Source organism: Myotis lucifugus, unplaced genomic scaffold (genome assembly GCF_000147115.1).
Source record: "Myotis lucifugus unplaced genomic scaffold, Myoluc2.0 scaffold_37, whole genome shotgun sequence".
NCBI classification, from domain to species: Eukaryota; Metazoa; Chordata; class Mammalia; order Chiroptera; family Vespertilionidae; genus Myotis; species Myotis lucifugus.
In genome coordinates, this window is record NW_005871085.1 from 6,054,976 (window position 1) to 6,071,548 (window position 16,573).

At 34.8% G+C, this 16,573-nt stretch overlaps 1 protein-coding gene across 1 annotated transcript in view; it reads left to right on the forward strand.

The window, feature by feature from the left end:
- Positions 1–16,068, forward strand: part of CUNH1orf185 (chromosome unknown C1orf185 homolog) — a 27,142-nt gene extending 11,074 nt beyond the window's left edge. The window contains exons 4-5 of the mRNA XM_006087302.3: positions 14,249–14,285; positions 15,698–16,068. Of these exons, the coding sequence (XP_006087364.1) occupies positions 14,249–14,285; positions 15,698–15,993 (333 nt within the window). The 3' untranslated portion in view covers positions 15,994–16,068. The remainder of the gene's footprint in view (positions 1–14,248; positions 14,286–15,697) is intronic.
- The last annotated feature ends 505 nt before the right edge of the window (positions 16,069–16,573 follow it).

Below are 16,573 nucleotides of genomic sequence, written 5' to 3' on the forward strand. Positions count from 1 at the left end.
GCACCGGGCCACTAGTAATGTGATAACGAGCCACAAAATTGAAGAAATGCAGACAAGGAAGCATAAAATAAGAAAGGCTTCACAGAGAAGACATATTTAGCTGGGTTTGAAAAGTGAATAGAAGTTTTCCAAGAGGAAAAACAAAAACAAAGGACAATATGTCCAAAGGCTTGTAGCTAAGTAAGGCAGTATGTTCAGAAAAATTGTGTAACATTTGGAGCCTAGGACTTATAGAAGGGAGTGGTGGAAAAAGATCCTGGAGATGACATTGTGAGGAGCCTTATTTGCAGTTTAAGGATTTTGGATTTTACCACATGCTTTACAAATCCACTATAGGCATTATGGAATTATGGTCAAGAGCATAGACTGAAGAGGTTAGAATCGTTGCTCTACGACTACTAGCTGTGTAGTTTTAGGCAAGTTACTTAACTTCTCTCTGTCTCAATTTCCTCACCTGCAAAATGAGGATGACTTCATCTCCATAGAATTGCCATGGGAATTAAATGAATTAACATATAAAAAGCACTCAGAATAGTACCTGGCCACATAGTGAGCACCATAGAAGTATACTGTCATTATTATGGAAGGGCTTTAAGCAGGCAGGCTTGATGATCAAATTAATTCTAAAGTTATTAAAGAAAGCTCTGACTTTCAAACGAAGGATAGTTTGAAATAGAGATAGCATTGCAGAGAAAACAACTGTGTCTATGTTATGTTGAAATAAAGTTTTAAAAAGCAAAAAAAAAGTTTCTATGTATGTATTTAATATTAATTGAATTTACTGACACTCATCATATACTAGGAATTTTGCTAGGTACTATTGATATAATGGTGTCTTCAGATCTAATGGTGGATACATACAAAAAGACAATTAAAAAATGTCATGAGTGCTATAATAGAAGAAGTACATACTAGTATATAGAGGTACCAAATTTTAATTAGGTTGTTTATTGTTCATTCAGCAAATATATAGTAAGTGCTTATATGCCAGGCACTGTTCTAGGCAACTGGAAATGTAGTAGTGAACAAGAGAGACAAGAGTCCCTGCTCTCATGAGATTTATAGTCTAGTGGGAGAGATAAATCATGTATAAGTAAACACAAATTTAGGACTCTGGATGCTCAGTGAAAGGAACCTAATTCAGAATGAAAGATATAATAAAACATAGCATAGATAGTGTTTTCCTCAGCCACAACCAGTTTCAGTATATTAAAGACTCTTTTCCATATTGTCGCTCTTTTTCTCATCTCAGTTTCTGCCTGTGTGTTGGCCTCTTTCTCTCCTACAACAACAGACAAGCAGGAGGATGAAAATTATTATTTTGTTGTTGTTAAGCCTCACCCAAGGATATTTTCTCTATTTTTTAGAGAGTGGAAGGGAGGGGGAGAGACAGAGAGAAACATTGATGTGAATGAGACACATCAATTGGTTGCCTCCTGCATGAGTCCCGACCAGAGCCAGAGATCGAGCCTGCAACGGAGGTATATGCCCTTGACTGGAATCGAACCTAGGACCCTTCAGTCTGAGGGCCGATGCTCCAATCACTGAGCCAAATTGGCTAGGGTGAAAATTATTTTTTAAATGTGTCTTAATTAATATAGAACTACAGCTTGGTTTCTAAAAGAGGTTTTATTGTGAAATACAACATACATACTAAGGAATATACAAACACAGTTTCAAGAATAATAAGTGGAATTTTTATACCCACTACCCAGACTAAGAAATAGAACATTACCAGTACCTTTGATGCGTCCTGAGTCTTTACCTCTTCCATCCCACACTCCCACCCTTCACTGAAGGACCCACTATTCTACAATTGCGATGAACTATGTCCTTGCCTTTCTTTACAGTTTTACCATGAATGTTATAGATTCTTGAACAATATATTATTAAATTTTGTATGTTTTAGGGCTCCCTTTTTGTGCAGTATTACTCATTCAAGTTGGCACATGTACCCATAGTTCATTATTTTTATTGTTATATGGCATTCAATTTTATAAATATATCAAATTTTATGTTATGGATGTTTGGTTTGTTTTTACTTGTTTTTTAAAAGGAAATGTCTATGGGGAATATATCTAACAGTAGAATTGCTGAATTACGGGGTATGTGCATGTTCAATATTATTAGATGATTACAAATTGTGTTCCAAAGTAGCTGTATCAATATGCATTACAGGCATGAATAAGTGATAGGATTGCTCCACATCTTCAAAAAAATTGACATTTTTAGGCTCTTAAATTTTTGACAATCTGATGACTGTGTAATATCATCTCACTACAGCTTTTATTTTTCAAGCAGTTTTAGGTTCAGAGCAAAATTGAGCAGAAAGTACAGTTTCCAGATACCCCTTCCCCCACATCCTCACCCACTATCAACATCCAGAATGGTACATTTATTACAATTAATGAACTTGTGCTGACACATCTTTATCACCCAAAGTCCATAGTTTACATTAGGACTCATGCTTGGTGATACACACTCAATGGGTTTTGGGAAAAGAATATATATAGTCAAGAGACTATATATAGTAGGAGAGAGAGAATGGGAGAATGGAAGTGAGGGGGAGAGCGATCCACCATTAGAGTATCATATAGGATAGTTTCACTGCCCTAAAAATCCTGTTGTTCTTTGCCTGTTCATTCCTCCCTCACCTCTAACCCCTGGCAAACACTGATCATTTTACTGTTTCCATAGTTTTGCCTTATTCAGAATGTCATGTAGTTGGAATCATATAGTATAGCCCTTTTAGATTGTGGGGTTTTTTTTCACTTAGCAATATGCATTTAAGGTTTTCCCTGACTTTTTGAGGATTGATAGCACATTGCTTTTTAGCACTGAATAATATTCCATTGTATGGATATACCACAGTTTTTTTTATCCACTCCCTTACTGAAGGACATCCTGGCTGCTTACAAGTTTTGGCAATTATGGATAAAGCTGCTATAAACATCCACGTGGAGGTTTTTGTGTGGACATAAATTTTCAGCTTATTTGGGTAAATACCAATGATCATAATTGCTGGGTAGAATGGTAAGAGGTGTTTAGTTTTGTAAGAAAGTGCCGAACTGTCTGCCAAAGTGGCTGCACCGGTTTGCACTCACACTAGCAATGAGCAAGAGGTCCTGTTATTTCATATCTTCAGCATTTGCTAGTCAGTGCTTTGGATTTTCACCATTGTAATAGGTATATAGTGTATTTTGTTCTTTTAATTTGCTTTTCCCTAAGGACATATGAAGTTGAACATCTTTTCATATGTTTATTTACCATCTGTATATCTTCTATGGTGAGGCGTCTGTTAAAATGTTTTGCTCATTTTAAACCAGGTTGTTCATTTTTTTAATTGTTGAGTTTAAGAGTTCTTTGATATATATATATATATATACATATATATATATGTGTGTGTATATATATATATATACACACACACACACACACACACACACATATATATAATGTTTTTATTGATTTTTAGAGAGGGAGAATAGAGAGATAGAAACATTAAAGCAGTGGTTCTCAACCTTCCTAATGCCGCGACCCTTTAATACAGTTCCTCATGTTGTGGTGACCCCCAATTTCATTGTTACAAATTGAACATAATTAAAGCATAGTGATTAATCACAAAAACAATATGTAATTATGTGTGTGTTTTCTGATGGTCTTAGGCAACCCCTGTGAAAGGGTCGTTCGACCCCCAAAGGGGTCGCGACCCACAGGTTGAGAACCGCTGCATTAAAGAAAGGGAAACATCATCAATTAGCTGCCTCCTGCACACCCCCTACTGGGGATCAAGCTCACAACCCAGGCATGTGCCCTGACCTGGAACCAAACTGGTGACTTCTTGGTTCCTGGGCCTATGCTCAACCACTGAGCCACACCAGCTGGGCATCTTTTTTTGTTGTTGTTGTTGTTGATATACATTCTTTAATCTAAGTGAACAATCATTGATTATCAAAAATAAACACTGAGATAAGATTAAACCTAAATTTCCACTTTCATGTTTTCCAGTTTAAGGAAATCTCAAGTGTGCATTTGCAATGTTGGCATTGTCTTTTCTTTGAAAGAATTTATTGTGTTTGGTTTTTTAAAAAAAAGTTCTTAAAGAACAGAACATAGCTGAGTATTAAAAAATATATTTTTAATAACAGTCTTTTTACAAGATATGTCTTTTGCAAACATTTTTACCCAGTCTGTGATTTGTCTTCTCATTCTTTTGATATCTCACTGTAGTTTTAATTTATATTTTCTTGCTAAAAAAGGTGATTGTCTTTTCTAAAGATCATTGGCCATTATGGTTTTCTCTTATGTAAAATGCCTATTTAAATCTTACCTCTTTATCTATCAGTTTGTCTTTTTATTATAAAACTTTAAAATAGTTATTTATTCTGGATAAATAATCCTTTGTCAGTTATGTTAATGTTTATATCTTCACCCAATCTGCGGTTTTCCTTTTCATAATTTTTGTGGTATATTTTGATAAACAAAAACTTCTTTTATTTTTAATGTAGCCTAAGCCCTTTCTTTTATGATTATTTTGTTCCCTACTCCAAAGTCATAAAGATACTCTTATATATTGTTTTCTAAGAGTTTTATAGTTTTGACTACATATGTCTTTAATCAATTTGGAATTGATTTCTGTGTTTGGTGTAAATAGGAATCCAATTTCACTTTTCTCCCATATGTTTGTCCAAATGTCTAGTAGCATTTACTGAAATTCTTTTGGAATCTTGAGGGGAACTACAGTGCAGTTTTAGATCAATTTGAAAAAAAAACATCAGTTTTTTTTACAATATTTTCTAATCTATGAACATGATGTTTCTCTGTATTTATGTTTTCTTTAATAGCTTTCAATAAATCTTTATAATTACTTTCACAAAAGCCTTGTAGGAATTTTATTAGAGGAATATTTACGTGTTTATGCTCTTGCATATGATTTTTAAGTGAACTTTTTAATTTGGAATAATTGCAAAGATGATATACCATTCTATTATACCTTTCACGCAGTTTACCCCAATGTTAAAATATTAAAATAACATGGTTCATTTGTCAAAACTAAGAAACCAACATTGCTACATTAGTTAATAGCAATATTTATTTAGCAGACTTTATTTAGATTTCACCAGTTTTTACACAAATGTACTTTGCTCCTTCAAGATCTAATTCAAGATACCATGTTGCATTTGTCTCTTTAATTTTCTTTGCTCTGTGAATGTCTTTCCTTGTTTTACCTGACCTTTACAATTTTAAGGAGTGCTGGTCATGTATTTTGTAAACTGCCCTTCGATTTGAGTTTATCTGATGTTTTTCTCATTATTATATTGGGGTTATGAATTTGGGGAAAGAATGCCACTGAAATAAAATTGATAGGAGTTTTTAAATATTTTATTGATGTGTGTGTAATTACTTATAATAGAATGCAAAGACCTTAGATGTTCCACTCAATGAACACTGACAAGTGTATACACATTCCATCACCACCCAAAACAAGATACAGAAAATTTTTATCATCTGAAAAATTTCCTTCATATCAGCTCTAACCTTTTCAGTTAAGCACTTTCTGATTTCTGTCAACAAAGTTTAGTTTTTATCCATTTCTGGATTTCATACAAATGAAATAATACAATACATATCTTTGATGTCTGGCTTCTTTCACTTAACACACATTTTTGGGATTCACCCATGTTATTGTGTGTATTAGAACTTTTTTTCTATTGATAAGTAATATTCCATGGAATGAATATGTAACAATTTGTTTATGTATTCCTTTGCTGGACATTTGAATTATTTTCAGTTTTTGACTAGTATGAATAAGGCTGCTCTAAATATTCATGTACTTATAGTGAACATATATTTTCACTTTTCTTGGGAAAATACCTGAACATGGAATTGGTGGGGCTTGGGTAGACATATGTGCAACTTCATAAGAAAATGCCAAACAAATTTCCAAAGGGGTTGTAACTTACTTCACTCCCATCCATAATAAGTGAGAGTTTCAGTTGCTCTAGATTCTTGCTAACCTTTAGTGTTATTAGTATTTTTTATTTTAGCTATTTTAATGGGTGTGAAATGGTATTTCAACATGCTTTTGGTTTACATTTCTCTGATAACTAAAGATATTGAGTAACTTTTCATGTGTTCATTGGTCAGTTGTGTATATTTTTTTATGATCTGTCTGTTTAAGTCTTTTGCCCATTTTTAAATTGGGTTGTCTGTGTTCTTTTATATTTGTTTTTTAAATTAATGACTTAACAGTTCTTAATATAAGTTGGATACAAGTCTATTATGAGATATATATGTTATGAACATGTTTTCACTGACTGTGGCTTATCTGTTCTTTTTTACAATAGTATCATTTGGTCGGCAGAAAGTTTTAATGTTAATGAAGTCCAATCTATAATTTTTTCCTTTTAACAGAAATTCATATGCTTTCTAACAAATATTTATTTTTCTAAATTTGCTTAGATATTCTCTTGTCTTTTGTTTTAGTTGCTCTATAATGTTGGGTTTTTTGTCTAGGTCTATGAGGTAGAGGTCAAGGTTCATCTTTATCCATGATGATACCCAGTTGTTCCAGAAAATTTTGTTTAAAAGACCTTTATTTCCAAATTTAACTTATTTGCAACTTTGATTGAAAATCAATCTACTATATATATATTTGTTTATTTGTTGAATTCTGTATTCCTTTTAGTGAATTATTTGTATGTCTTTAAATAATACTGTACTGTCTTGCTTACAGTAGCTTTATAGTGAGTGATGGAATTAAGTATTGTAAATCCTATAACTATATTTTCCTTTGCTCAAGAATCTTTTTGGGCCCTGACCAGTGTGGCTCAGTTGGTTGAGTGTCAGCCCTTGCACTTCCAGTCAGGGCACATGCCCAGGTTACAGGCTTGATCCCCAGTGTGTGGGGGGCAACTGGTTGATGTTTCTTTCTCTCCCTCTCCTTCTAAAAATCAATAAAAACCATATATTTTTTTAAAAGAATATTTTTGCTGTTCTAGGTGTTTTGTTTTTCCATATAATTTATTTTTAATATATTTTTATTGATTTCAGAGAGGAAGGGAGAGGGAGAGAGAGAGAAAAAAACATCAGTAATGAGAGAAAATCATTGATCAGCTGCCTCCTGCAAGCCCCCTTATGGGGACCGAGCCTGCAACCTGGGCCTGTGCCCCTGACCGGAATCGAACCCGGAACTCTTCAGTCCCCAGGCCAATGCTCTATCCACTGAGCCAAATCAACTAGGGCTCCATATAATTTAGAAAGCAGCTTGTTTAGTTCTTTAAAAAGGCCTGTTTTTTAAAAACTATATATATTTATTGATTGATTTCAGAGAGGAAGGGAGAAGGAGAGAGAGATAGAAACATCAATGATGAGAGAGAATCACTGCTAGGCTGCCTCCTGCACGCTCCTCACTGGGGAGTGAGCCCGCAACCCGGGGAATACGCTCTCACCTGACCAGGAATCGAATCGTGACCTCCTAGTTTATAGGTCGACGCTCAACCACTGAGCCATGCTAATTGGGCAAAACCCAGGAAATTTAGACTACAGACTTTTCTCAGATTATACTAGGTTGCATGTACTTAGCTTATTGTTGTCTTTGTATATAATTCTATGTCATTTTATCATATGTATAGATGTGTATAACTGCCACCTTAGTTACATACAGAATGATTCCATCACCACAAAGGAAATTCCTCATGCTATCCCTCACAGTCACTCCCTCCTTCCTTTCCCTAACCTCTCGCAACCATTAATATGTTCTTCATCTCTATAATTCCTTCATTCCCAGAATGTTACAAATTGAACCATATAGCATGTGGCCTTTTAATATTGGCTTTTCTTCATTTATCATAATATTCTTAAAATCTCCCCAAATCATTCATGTATTATTAGGTTTATTTTTCTTTTCTACTGCTGAGTAGTATAACATTGTGTGAATGTACCATAGTTTGTTTAACCATTTACCTGTTAAGGAATATTTGGGTTTGTTTCCAGTTAGGAGCTATTACAAAATAAAGATGCTATGGACATTTGTGTACAGGATTTTCTAGAAAACTGTGGTACATCTACACAATGGAATACTATGCTGCTGTAAAAAAGAAGGAATTCTTATCATTTGCAACAGCATGGATGGAACTGGAGAGCATTATGTTAAGTGAAATAAGCCAGTCAATGAAAGAAAAATACCACATGATCTCACTCATTTATGGATAATAAAGACCATTATAAACTGATGAACAAAAATAGATACAGAGGCAGAGCAGCATTGAACAAACTGTCAAACTACAGCGGGAAGCCTGGGGAGGGTTGGGGTGGGGGGGCGGTAAGAGATCAACTGAAGGACTTGTATGCATGCATATAAGCATAACCAATAGACACAAGACACTGGGGGGTAGGGGAGGCCGGGGGAATTTCAAGGGGGGAAAAAAGGAGACATATGTAATACTCTTTGTAATACTTTAAGCAATAAAACAAAATTTAAAAAAACAACAACCATAAGATTTAGTTACTCTAGCAGTGGTTCTCAACCTTCCTAATGCCGCGACCCTTTAATACGGTTCCTCATGTTGTGGTGACCCCCAACCATAAAATTATTTTCGTTGCTACTTCATAACTGTAATTTCGCTACTGTTATGAATCGTAATATAAACATCTGATATGCAGGATGTATTTTCAGGGGTCACGACCTACAGGTTGAGAACCACTGCTACAGTAAATGCCCAGGAGTGCAGCTGCTGGGTAATATGGCATGTTTAAATTTTTAAGAAACTACCAGCTTCATTTCCAGAGTGACTATACCATATTACATGCCCACTAGTAATGAAGATGATATCCACATATTTTTCACATCCTAACCATCATTTCGTACTATAAATATTTTATCCATTCTAAAATATGTGTAGTGATATTGAACAGTTTATCATATTTTTATTTTCCATCCATATATCTTCTTTGGTGAAGTGTCCGTCTGAGTTTTTTGTGCATCTAATTGGATTACTTATTTCTTACTGTTGAATTTAGAGAGTTCATTGTAAATTCTGGATACAAATCTTTTTGTCAGATATCTTCTTGTCTTTGTATATAATTCTATGTCATTTTATCATATGTATAGATTTATATAACAAATTTTTAAAATATTTGATTTACAAATATTTTCTCTCATTCAGTGTTTTCATCCTCTTAACAGGGAATTTTGCAAAGCATAAGTTTTTAATTTGGAAAGTCCAATTTATTCATTTTTCCTCTTTGGATTATGCTTTTAGTGTCATGTCCAACAAGGATTTGCTTCTATGTTCTTTTCTAAAAGTTTTCTAGTTTTAGTTTGTTTTCTATATAGCAGCTTTGTTAAGATATAATTTTCATACCATACAATTTGCCTGTTTAAAGTGTATAATTCAGTGGTTTTAGATATTCACAGAGTTGTAGAGCCATCTTCACAATCAATTTAGGACACTTTCATCACCTCAAAAAGAAATTCCATACCCTTAGCAATCACCGCCCCTGCATTTTCCCCCAACTGTCCTAGGCCTAGACAACCATTAATGTACTTTCTGTATCTATAGATTTGCTTGCTCTGGACATTTCTTATAAATAGAAGCATACAATAGATAGTTTTTTGTATCTGGCTCTTTCATTTTGCATAATGTTTTCAAAGTTCATCCATGTTATTACATATATCAGTGCGTCATTCTTTATCATAGCTGAATAATATATCTTTTTTATAAGCTTTTATCGAATAACTAGAGGCCTAGTGCATGTAATTCGTGCACTGGAGGAGTTGGGGGTCACTCAGCCCGGCCTGTGCCCTCTTGCAATCAGATATCCCTCTTGTAGTTGAGGACTCTCACAGTCTGGGACCCCTCACTCCTTACTGCCTGCCTGCAGCGGAGGTGGGAGAGGCTCTCACCACTGCCTCTGTGCTTGCCAGCCGTGAGCCTGGCTTCTGGCTGAGTGGCACTCCCCCTGTGGGAGCGCACTGACCACCAAGAGGCAGCTCCTGTGTTGAGTGTCTGCCCCCTGGTGGTCAGTGCGTGTCATAGTGACCGATCGTTCCACCGTTCGGTCGTTTTGCATGTTAGGGTTTTATTATATAGGATATTTCATTGTATAGATATACCACATTTTGTTTATCCATTTATTAGCTGAAGAACATTTGGGTTTTTTATACTTTTTGACTATCCATATATATAAAAACCTAAGCAACTGTTCAACCATTCGACTGGTCTCTATGACGTGTACTGACCACCAAGAGGCAGACGCTCAACGCAGGAGCTGCCAAGCTGCAGTGACTTGGCAGCAGCAGTTCTCGGGTGAGGCACCCTGAAACCAGAGAGGAATGAGCCCAATTCCTCTTGGGGCCGTGTGCGATTCCACCTTTGGCCGTGGGTTATGTTGTTGCTGGGTCACTGTCAGCCCTAAATCTGGTTTACTGCACACTTGCATTTGCGTTCCACCCCCTGTACGACAGCAACTTTGCAGAGTGCCCTCTCACACTCCAGGACCCCTCGGCGGATGTCGGAGAGCCAGTTTTGGCCCAATCCCCGCAAGCCAGGCCAAGGGACCCCACCTGCCAGAGGGACCCCACCTGCCAGAGGGACCCCGCTCACTCTGCAGATGCCGGGGAGGGACCACGGTGTGACCGGCCCATCTTGCCCAGTCCTGCCCTGCAGGCTACCTTCTAATTAATTTCCTTTCAATGTACACGAATCCATGCACCAGGTCACTAGTATTAGATATGAGGTTTAGATCAAAGTTAATTTTGGGGGGGCTACTGGTGTCTAATTGTTCCCGTAATGTTTATTGAAAAAGCTTTTGCAACTTTTGTCAAAAATCTGTTGGGCTATATGTGTAGGTCTATTTCTGGATTTTTCTATCTGCACCATTGATCTGTATGTTTAGCACTACCAATACCATACTCTAGCTGTATAGTGGGTCATCAAATTGAGTAGCATGTTTCCTCTACTTTAATTCTTCTTTTTCAACGTTGTTGTAGCTTTCCTTGTTCTTTTTGCCTGTCACATAAATTTTAAGATAAACTTATCTCTACCTACAAAAAATCTTGTTGAGATTGGAATGGGAATTACATTTGGTTTATAGATTAGTTTTTAGTGAACTGCTGATTTTACTAAAATTGTTGTTTATATTGATCTGTGTTCTGTGTTTTTGCAGATTTTCTTCATACACAATCTTGTTATCTGCAAAACACATCAGTTTTACTTTTTTTTTTCAATCTCTATGCTTTTATTTTATTTTCTCATCTTATCCCATTGGGTAGGACCTCCACTATAAATATGAATAGAAGTGTTGAGAGCAGATATTCTTTTTATATTTCTAATCTTAGAATACATTTAGCTCTTCACCATTAAGTAGGAGGTTAGCTATGGGATTTTTAGAGATGAATATTGTCAAGTTAAGGAAATTCCTTTCTATTCTTAGTTTACAGAAAGGTTGGGTTTTTTTAATCAATAAGTAGTTCTGAATTTTGCCAAATGCTTTTTCTGCATCTTTTGAAATTGTTCACATGGGTTTTCTCTTTTATTTTGTTAATGTGGATTACAATGAATTTCAAATGTTAAACCAACCTGTATTCCTAGGAAAAAACCTCATTGGATTTGATTTACTAATATATTTTAAATAACTTTTGCATCTATGTTTACAAGGGATATTATTCTGTAATTTCTTATATTGTAATATCTTTGTTAAACATTAATATCAATTATTCACAAAATGAATGGAAAGTGCTTCCATTTAATCTCTGTTAAGTTTATTGGCATACAATTTTTAATAGCATCCTCTTATTCTTCTAATATCTGTAGAATTTTTAGTGATGGCACTTTATTTCTGATTATAGTATTGTTAGGGAGTTTTCAATTTTATTATTCTTAGACTTTTATTTTTTTCCTAATATAAGCATTTAATGTTCACATTCCATCCAAGCATTGCTTTTGCTTCCCACAAATTTTTATTTTTGTTTTCATCATTATTCAGTTCAAAATATTTTGAAAGTTCTTTTCTTCATCTTTCACGATATTGACATTTTTGAACAATACAGGCCAGTTATTTTATAGACCATAGACTGTTCCTCAATTTGACTTTTCCTTGTGATCAAATTCAGTTTATCGCATCTAGAGGCATAGAGTGTTCATCTGCTCTTCATTAGTAATTTTAGTTAATCACAAAGATGATGTCTGTTCTTTCCCACAATATATTATTCCTATTTTTATCCTAGCAATTAATAAAGAATCTGTGGTGGCACTTTGAAACCATGTGAATACACTTTTTTTCATCAAACTCTACATATTAGCTATAGAAATTATTCTTGCCTGAGCTAGTCTTTACAAAACTATAGCAAAGTGACGATCTTTCCAATTCTACCATCTGCTTATCATTTGGCTTCTACTGTGAAGAAGATGCTCTCTTTCTTATTTTATTTATTTATTGTCAGTCTAGACTCATGGATTTCTATATATCAGCAGATCAAAATTCATTACTATCATTATTTTGATGCTCAAATTTTCACAAATTTAACTAGTGGGCAACCTTTCAAGACTGTTCCTCTCTTTTCATTTTTTGTTTTGTTTTGTTTTTTTGTTCCTCTCTTTTTGATATGTCCCCATATTTTTAGAGTCCTTCTGATACTATAGCATCATTTTTAATAGTTGAAAGAATTTCTATTGTACTAATATCTATGCAATAAAATACATTTAACTATTTCCTAAGAATTTTAATTTCAGGTTTTGAAAATACTAAATAATGTTGTGATGAGTATATTAAAATATTTACACAAATCCAAAGTTATTTATTTGGCATAATTAATTTCTAGAAGTAGATTTGTTAAATTGCTCTCTGGAGAAATTCTACCTATTTATATGTAACAAATATAAGAATGCCCATTTTATTATTACCTTAGTTTGGGTAGAATTTAAATCAGTCCAGGGTTTTACTCTGTGGTTCCCAGACCAGCAATATCAGTATTACCTGGGAACCTGTTAGAAATACAGAATCTAATGAGTCAGAATATGCATTTTAACAACCTCCTCAGATAATATAGTGGCACATTGATGTGTGAGAAGCAATGTTCTAAAATAATTTATATAGGAGTCACAAATTGAATTGGTCCTAAATTTAGGCAAGGTAAGATCAGCAGCCTATACTGGCATTTATATTAACAAAAGGTGAAAGTGACAAAGAAGTAAAGTTGGTGATTGAAAAAGTGGTAGAGGCCTGGTGCATGAAATTCGTGCAGGGGTAGGGTCCCTAGGCCTGGCTGGCAATCAGGGCCAATCAGGTTCTTTGCCGCCCTGCTTCCCCACCTCCTCCTCCCCTTGCTACCACTGGTCACCCGCCATGTTCCGCGCCACCCCCTGGTGGTCAGCGCACATCATAATGAGCAAGCGAACTCCTGGTCTCCTGGTCGAATTCCTGAGAGGACACTTTGCATATTAGCTTTATATATATCCTATATATGTACTATATCCTAAGCAAGCCCACTGTAGGGGAGGGGTACACAGGACAATGCAGATCAGCACAAACACTGTTTCCTCAGAACACAAAAGACAGTTTCTCTCTCCAGCCTCAACTTCATCTGCTCCATCCCAAACACCCTGTGCACTAGCACTGTTTTTCTAGCGGTCGAAGGTAACCTGCATCAGAAACAGTTGCGGTGTATGTTACAGTGCATATTCCCAGAGAACATGTTTCAGTGGGGACTGATATGATACTCAAGAATCATCATTTTAACAAGCACACAGATGGTTCTGATGGCCTGATGTTTGAGAACTACGACAACACATCTGGAATGTATTGTTTCATCAAATGTTTTATTTGCTTCACAAGAATAGTTGCATTTTTATAAAAGCCTTCAGCCAGAATTCACTTTGTTGTTGTTATTAGTTAATGAAATGAGTAAGTCTAGGAATTCTAATTACTTTGTTAGCTCTCTCTAGTTCTAACCAAGTGACTCTAAGTGAGGATGGAGAGAAGTAATCCTGCTTAACTCTATTTCACCCTTTGAATCCCTATCCTGAAGACTGCCTTCATGAACCAGTCCACATTCTTTTAGATGAACCTCAACACTTTTTCTTTTCTGTCAATAAATTTTGGTGAAATAAATTCTTATCATGGAAGAAAACATTATTCCATCAAAAATTTGTTAGAATATATTATTCTTAAGTATGTAAGTCAAATATATTAAAAAAATTATTTTAAAACTATTCAGTTTTTAAATACAAATAACTTTTTTATATAGGAGGAGCAAAGAAAAAAGGAAACAGCACATTTAAAAGGTACTTGTTCTCAAAAATTTATTAGAAGAAATTGTAATCAACTTAGAGCAATTCATATCTTAAAAAAATCAAGAGGCTATCCTAAATGTTATGAGTATTTTTAAAAACTATAAAAATTCAAGGAAAACCTTAATTTATTAGTATGTGAATGACCATATATTTTTTAGAAAACAAAACTTGCAATGTTATATCTTAAATTAAAATGTGAAATTTTAATTTTTGTTCCTTATTTATACCCAAAGGTATCATAGTCATTGCCATGTAGTAATGCCAGAGGGTCAAAAGACCTGAGTGTTTTATAACCCTTTAAATCGTATATATTATGTGTAGTGTCTCAAAATATTATCCTCCTACATAATTTTAGAAATACTAAGTATAAAATGTAACAAGGTATTTAAAAGAGCTTTAAAAATTATTACACATTAATGTCAAAAGTTAATATGTAAAATATAGTAAAAGATGTTTTAGGATATTGTAGACGTGATTTTCTCTAAAGCAACATTTTAAATACCAACTTTCAGCATAAATAATGTAATAAGAGAAGCATGAGATTAGAGTAACAAAAATCTAGATTGAAGTCCATTTTACATCTGATCTGTGGTGAGTCGTTTCTCTAATTCTCAGTCTTCTCTTGTAAAATGGTGCGAATAATAACTACCGTAAAGGGTTACTGAGAGTATAATTGAAATATGGAAATCTATCGAACTGCTTTGTAATTGTAAGACACTATAGGAATATTAGTTGTTACTTTTATTGGTATAAAGCCAACTCAAAGGCCCTTTCCACTGCAGACCAAACATTTTGTAATCTGCCTACTCAAGGAGGCATGCATTTTTTAAAAATAAGGCAATATTTAGCTATACATAGTTAAGAAACTATCTGTCTTTTCTAATTTTAAGGGATATTCCAGAACTGATATATCTATCCTGTTTAGAATCTTCTTCTGTTTATAGCTTGATTTTATTTAGAATAGACTTTCTACTCTTGATTATCATAAAAATATTGCTAATTCCCAATTACATATTAAACATTGTACATATGAAGATAGCAACTCAGAATTTTCACTATATCATCATCCTGTCCATTATAACCCTAAAAAGATTCTTTTTTTAATCCTCACCCGAAGATATGTTTATTGAGTTTAGTGAGGGTAAGGAAGAGAGAGAGAAAGAGAGAAACATTGATCAGTTGCTTCCCAAATGGGCCCCAACGGGGATGGAACCCACAACCTAGGTATGTGCCCTGACTGGGAATCAAACCTGCAACCTTTCAGTGTACAGGGCGATGCTCCAACCCACTGAGCCACACCAACCAGGGCAAGATTCTAATTTTTAACAGAAACATTGTCCTTATAATTAAGATTTGGCTCATGAATCTGTAATATTCATAGTAAATCTAATTTTCTTTTACAGCAAGTAAAGACCACTCTAAAGAGGAATACTGCCTTGCAACAAAAAAGGTCATTTATGACCCTACAGAGACCAGCTCAACAGCAAAGAGCAGCAATACATCCTTAAACTCATCGACGTTACCATCCGATTCTTACTACAGCGAAACTATAGAAGCAGCTGATGACTGGTATTCTGATGACTCTCTAGTGAGAAGGAGCTCTGCAATATCTTTTCTCAAGGAACCTCTAATGGAAAAAGGATTTCCATACCCGTCAACCACTCCATTAGAAGAATGTACTGAATATGACACTTTATGATGATAAAAATATGACAGCATTAAGGAAATATTTTCAGGAAGAAATACGAAGGTTGAAATATAAAACCTTCAACATAATATTGAATGACTTTCTTTTTGGAACTTTGTATACACTAAAATCAGTAGAGTTAAAACTGAATCACTAGCTTCTGAGTCTCTTAACATGTCCATGCTAATATTGCTTTTCTTTTCTTTTTTTCTTTTTTTTTACCATAGGGTGGTCTATTTCCCTTGCTGATTCTTATTCCTAAGAACAAAATTACAGGAAGAACTAGAGTAATATCATGAATATTAAGCTTAACTCCTTTTATCTCATCAAAGGACATAATAAATAGTACAAAATAATGCAAGTGCATTTCATAATACAGAAGGAATACCTTAAGAAATCTTCAGGTAAGATATTTTTTAATTGATTTTTAGAGAGAGGAAGGGTGAGGGACAGAGAGAGAGAGAGAGAGAGAGAGAGAAATATCAACCATCTGCCTCTTAACCATCTGCCTCTTGCATGTCTCCCACTAGGAACTGAGCCTTCAACATGGGCATGTGCCCTGACCCAGCATAGAACTAGCAAGCTTCAGTGC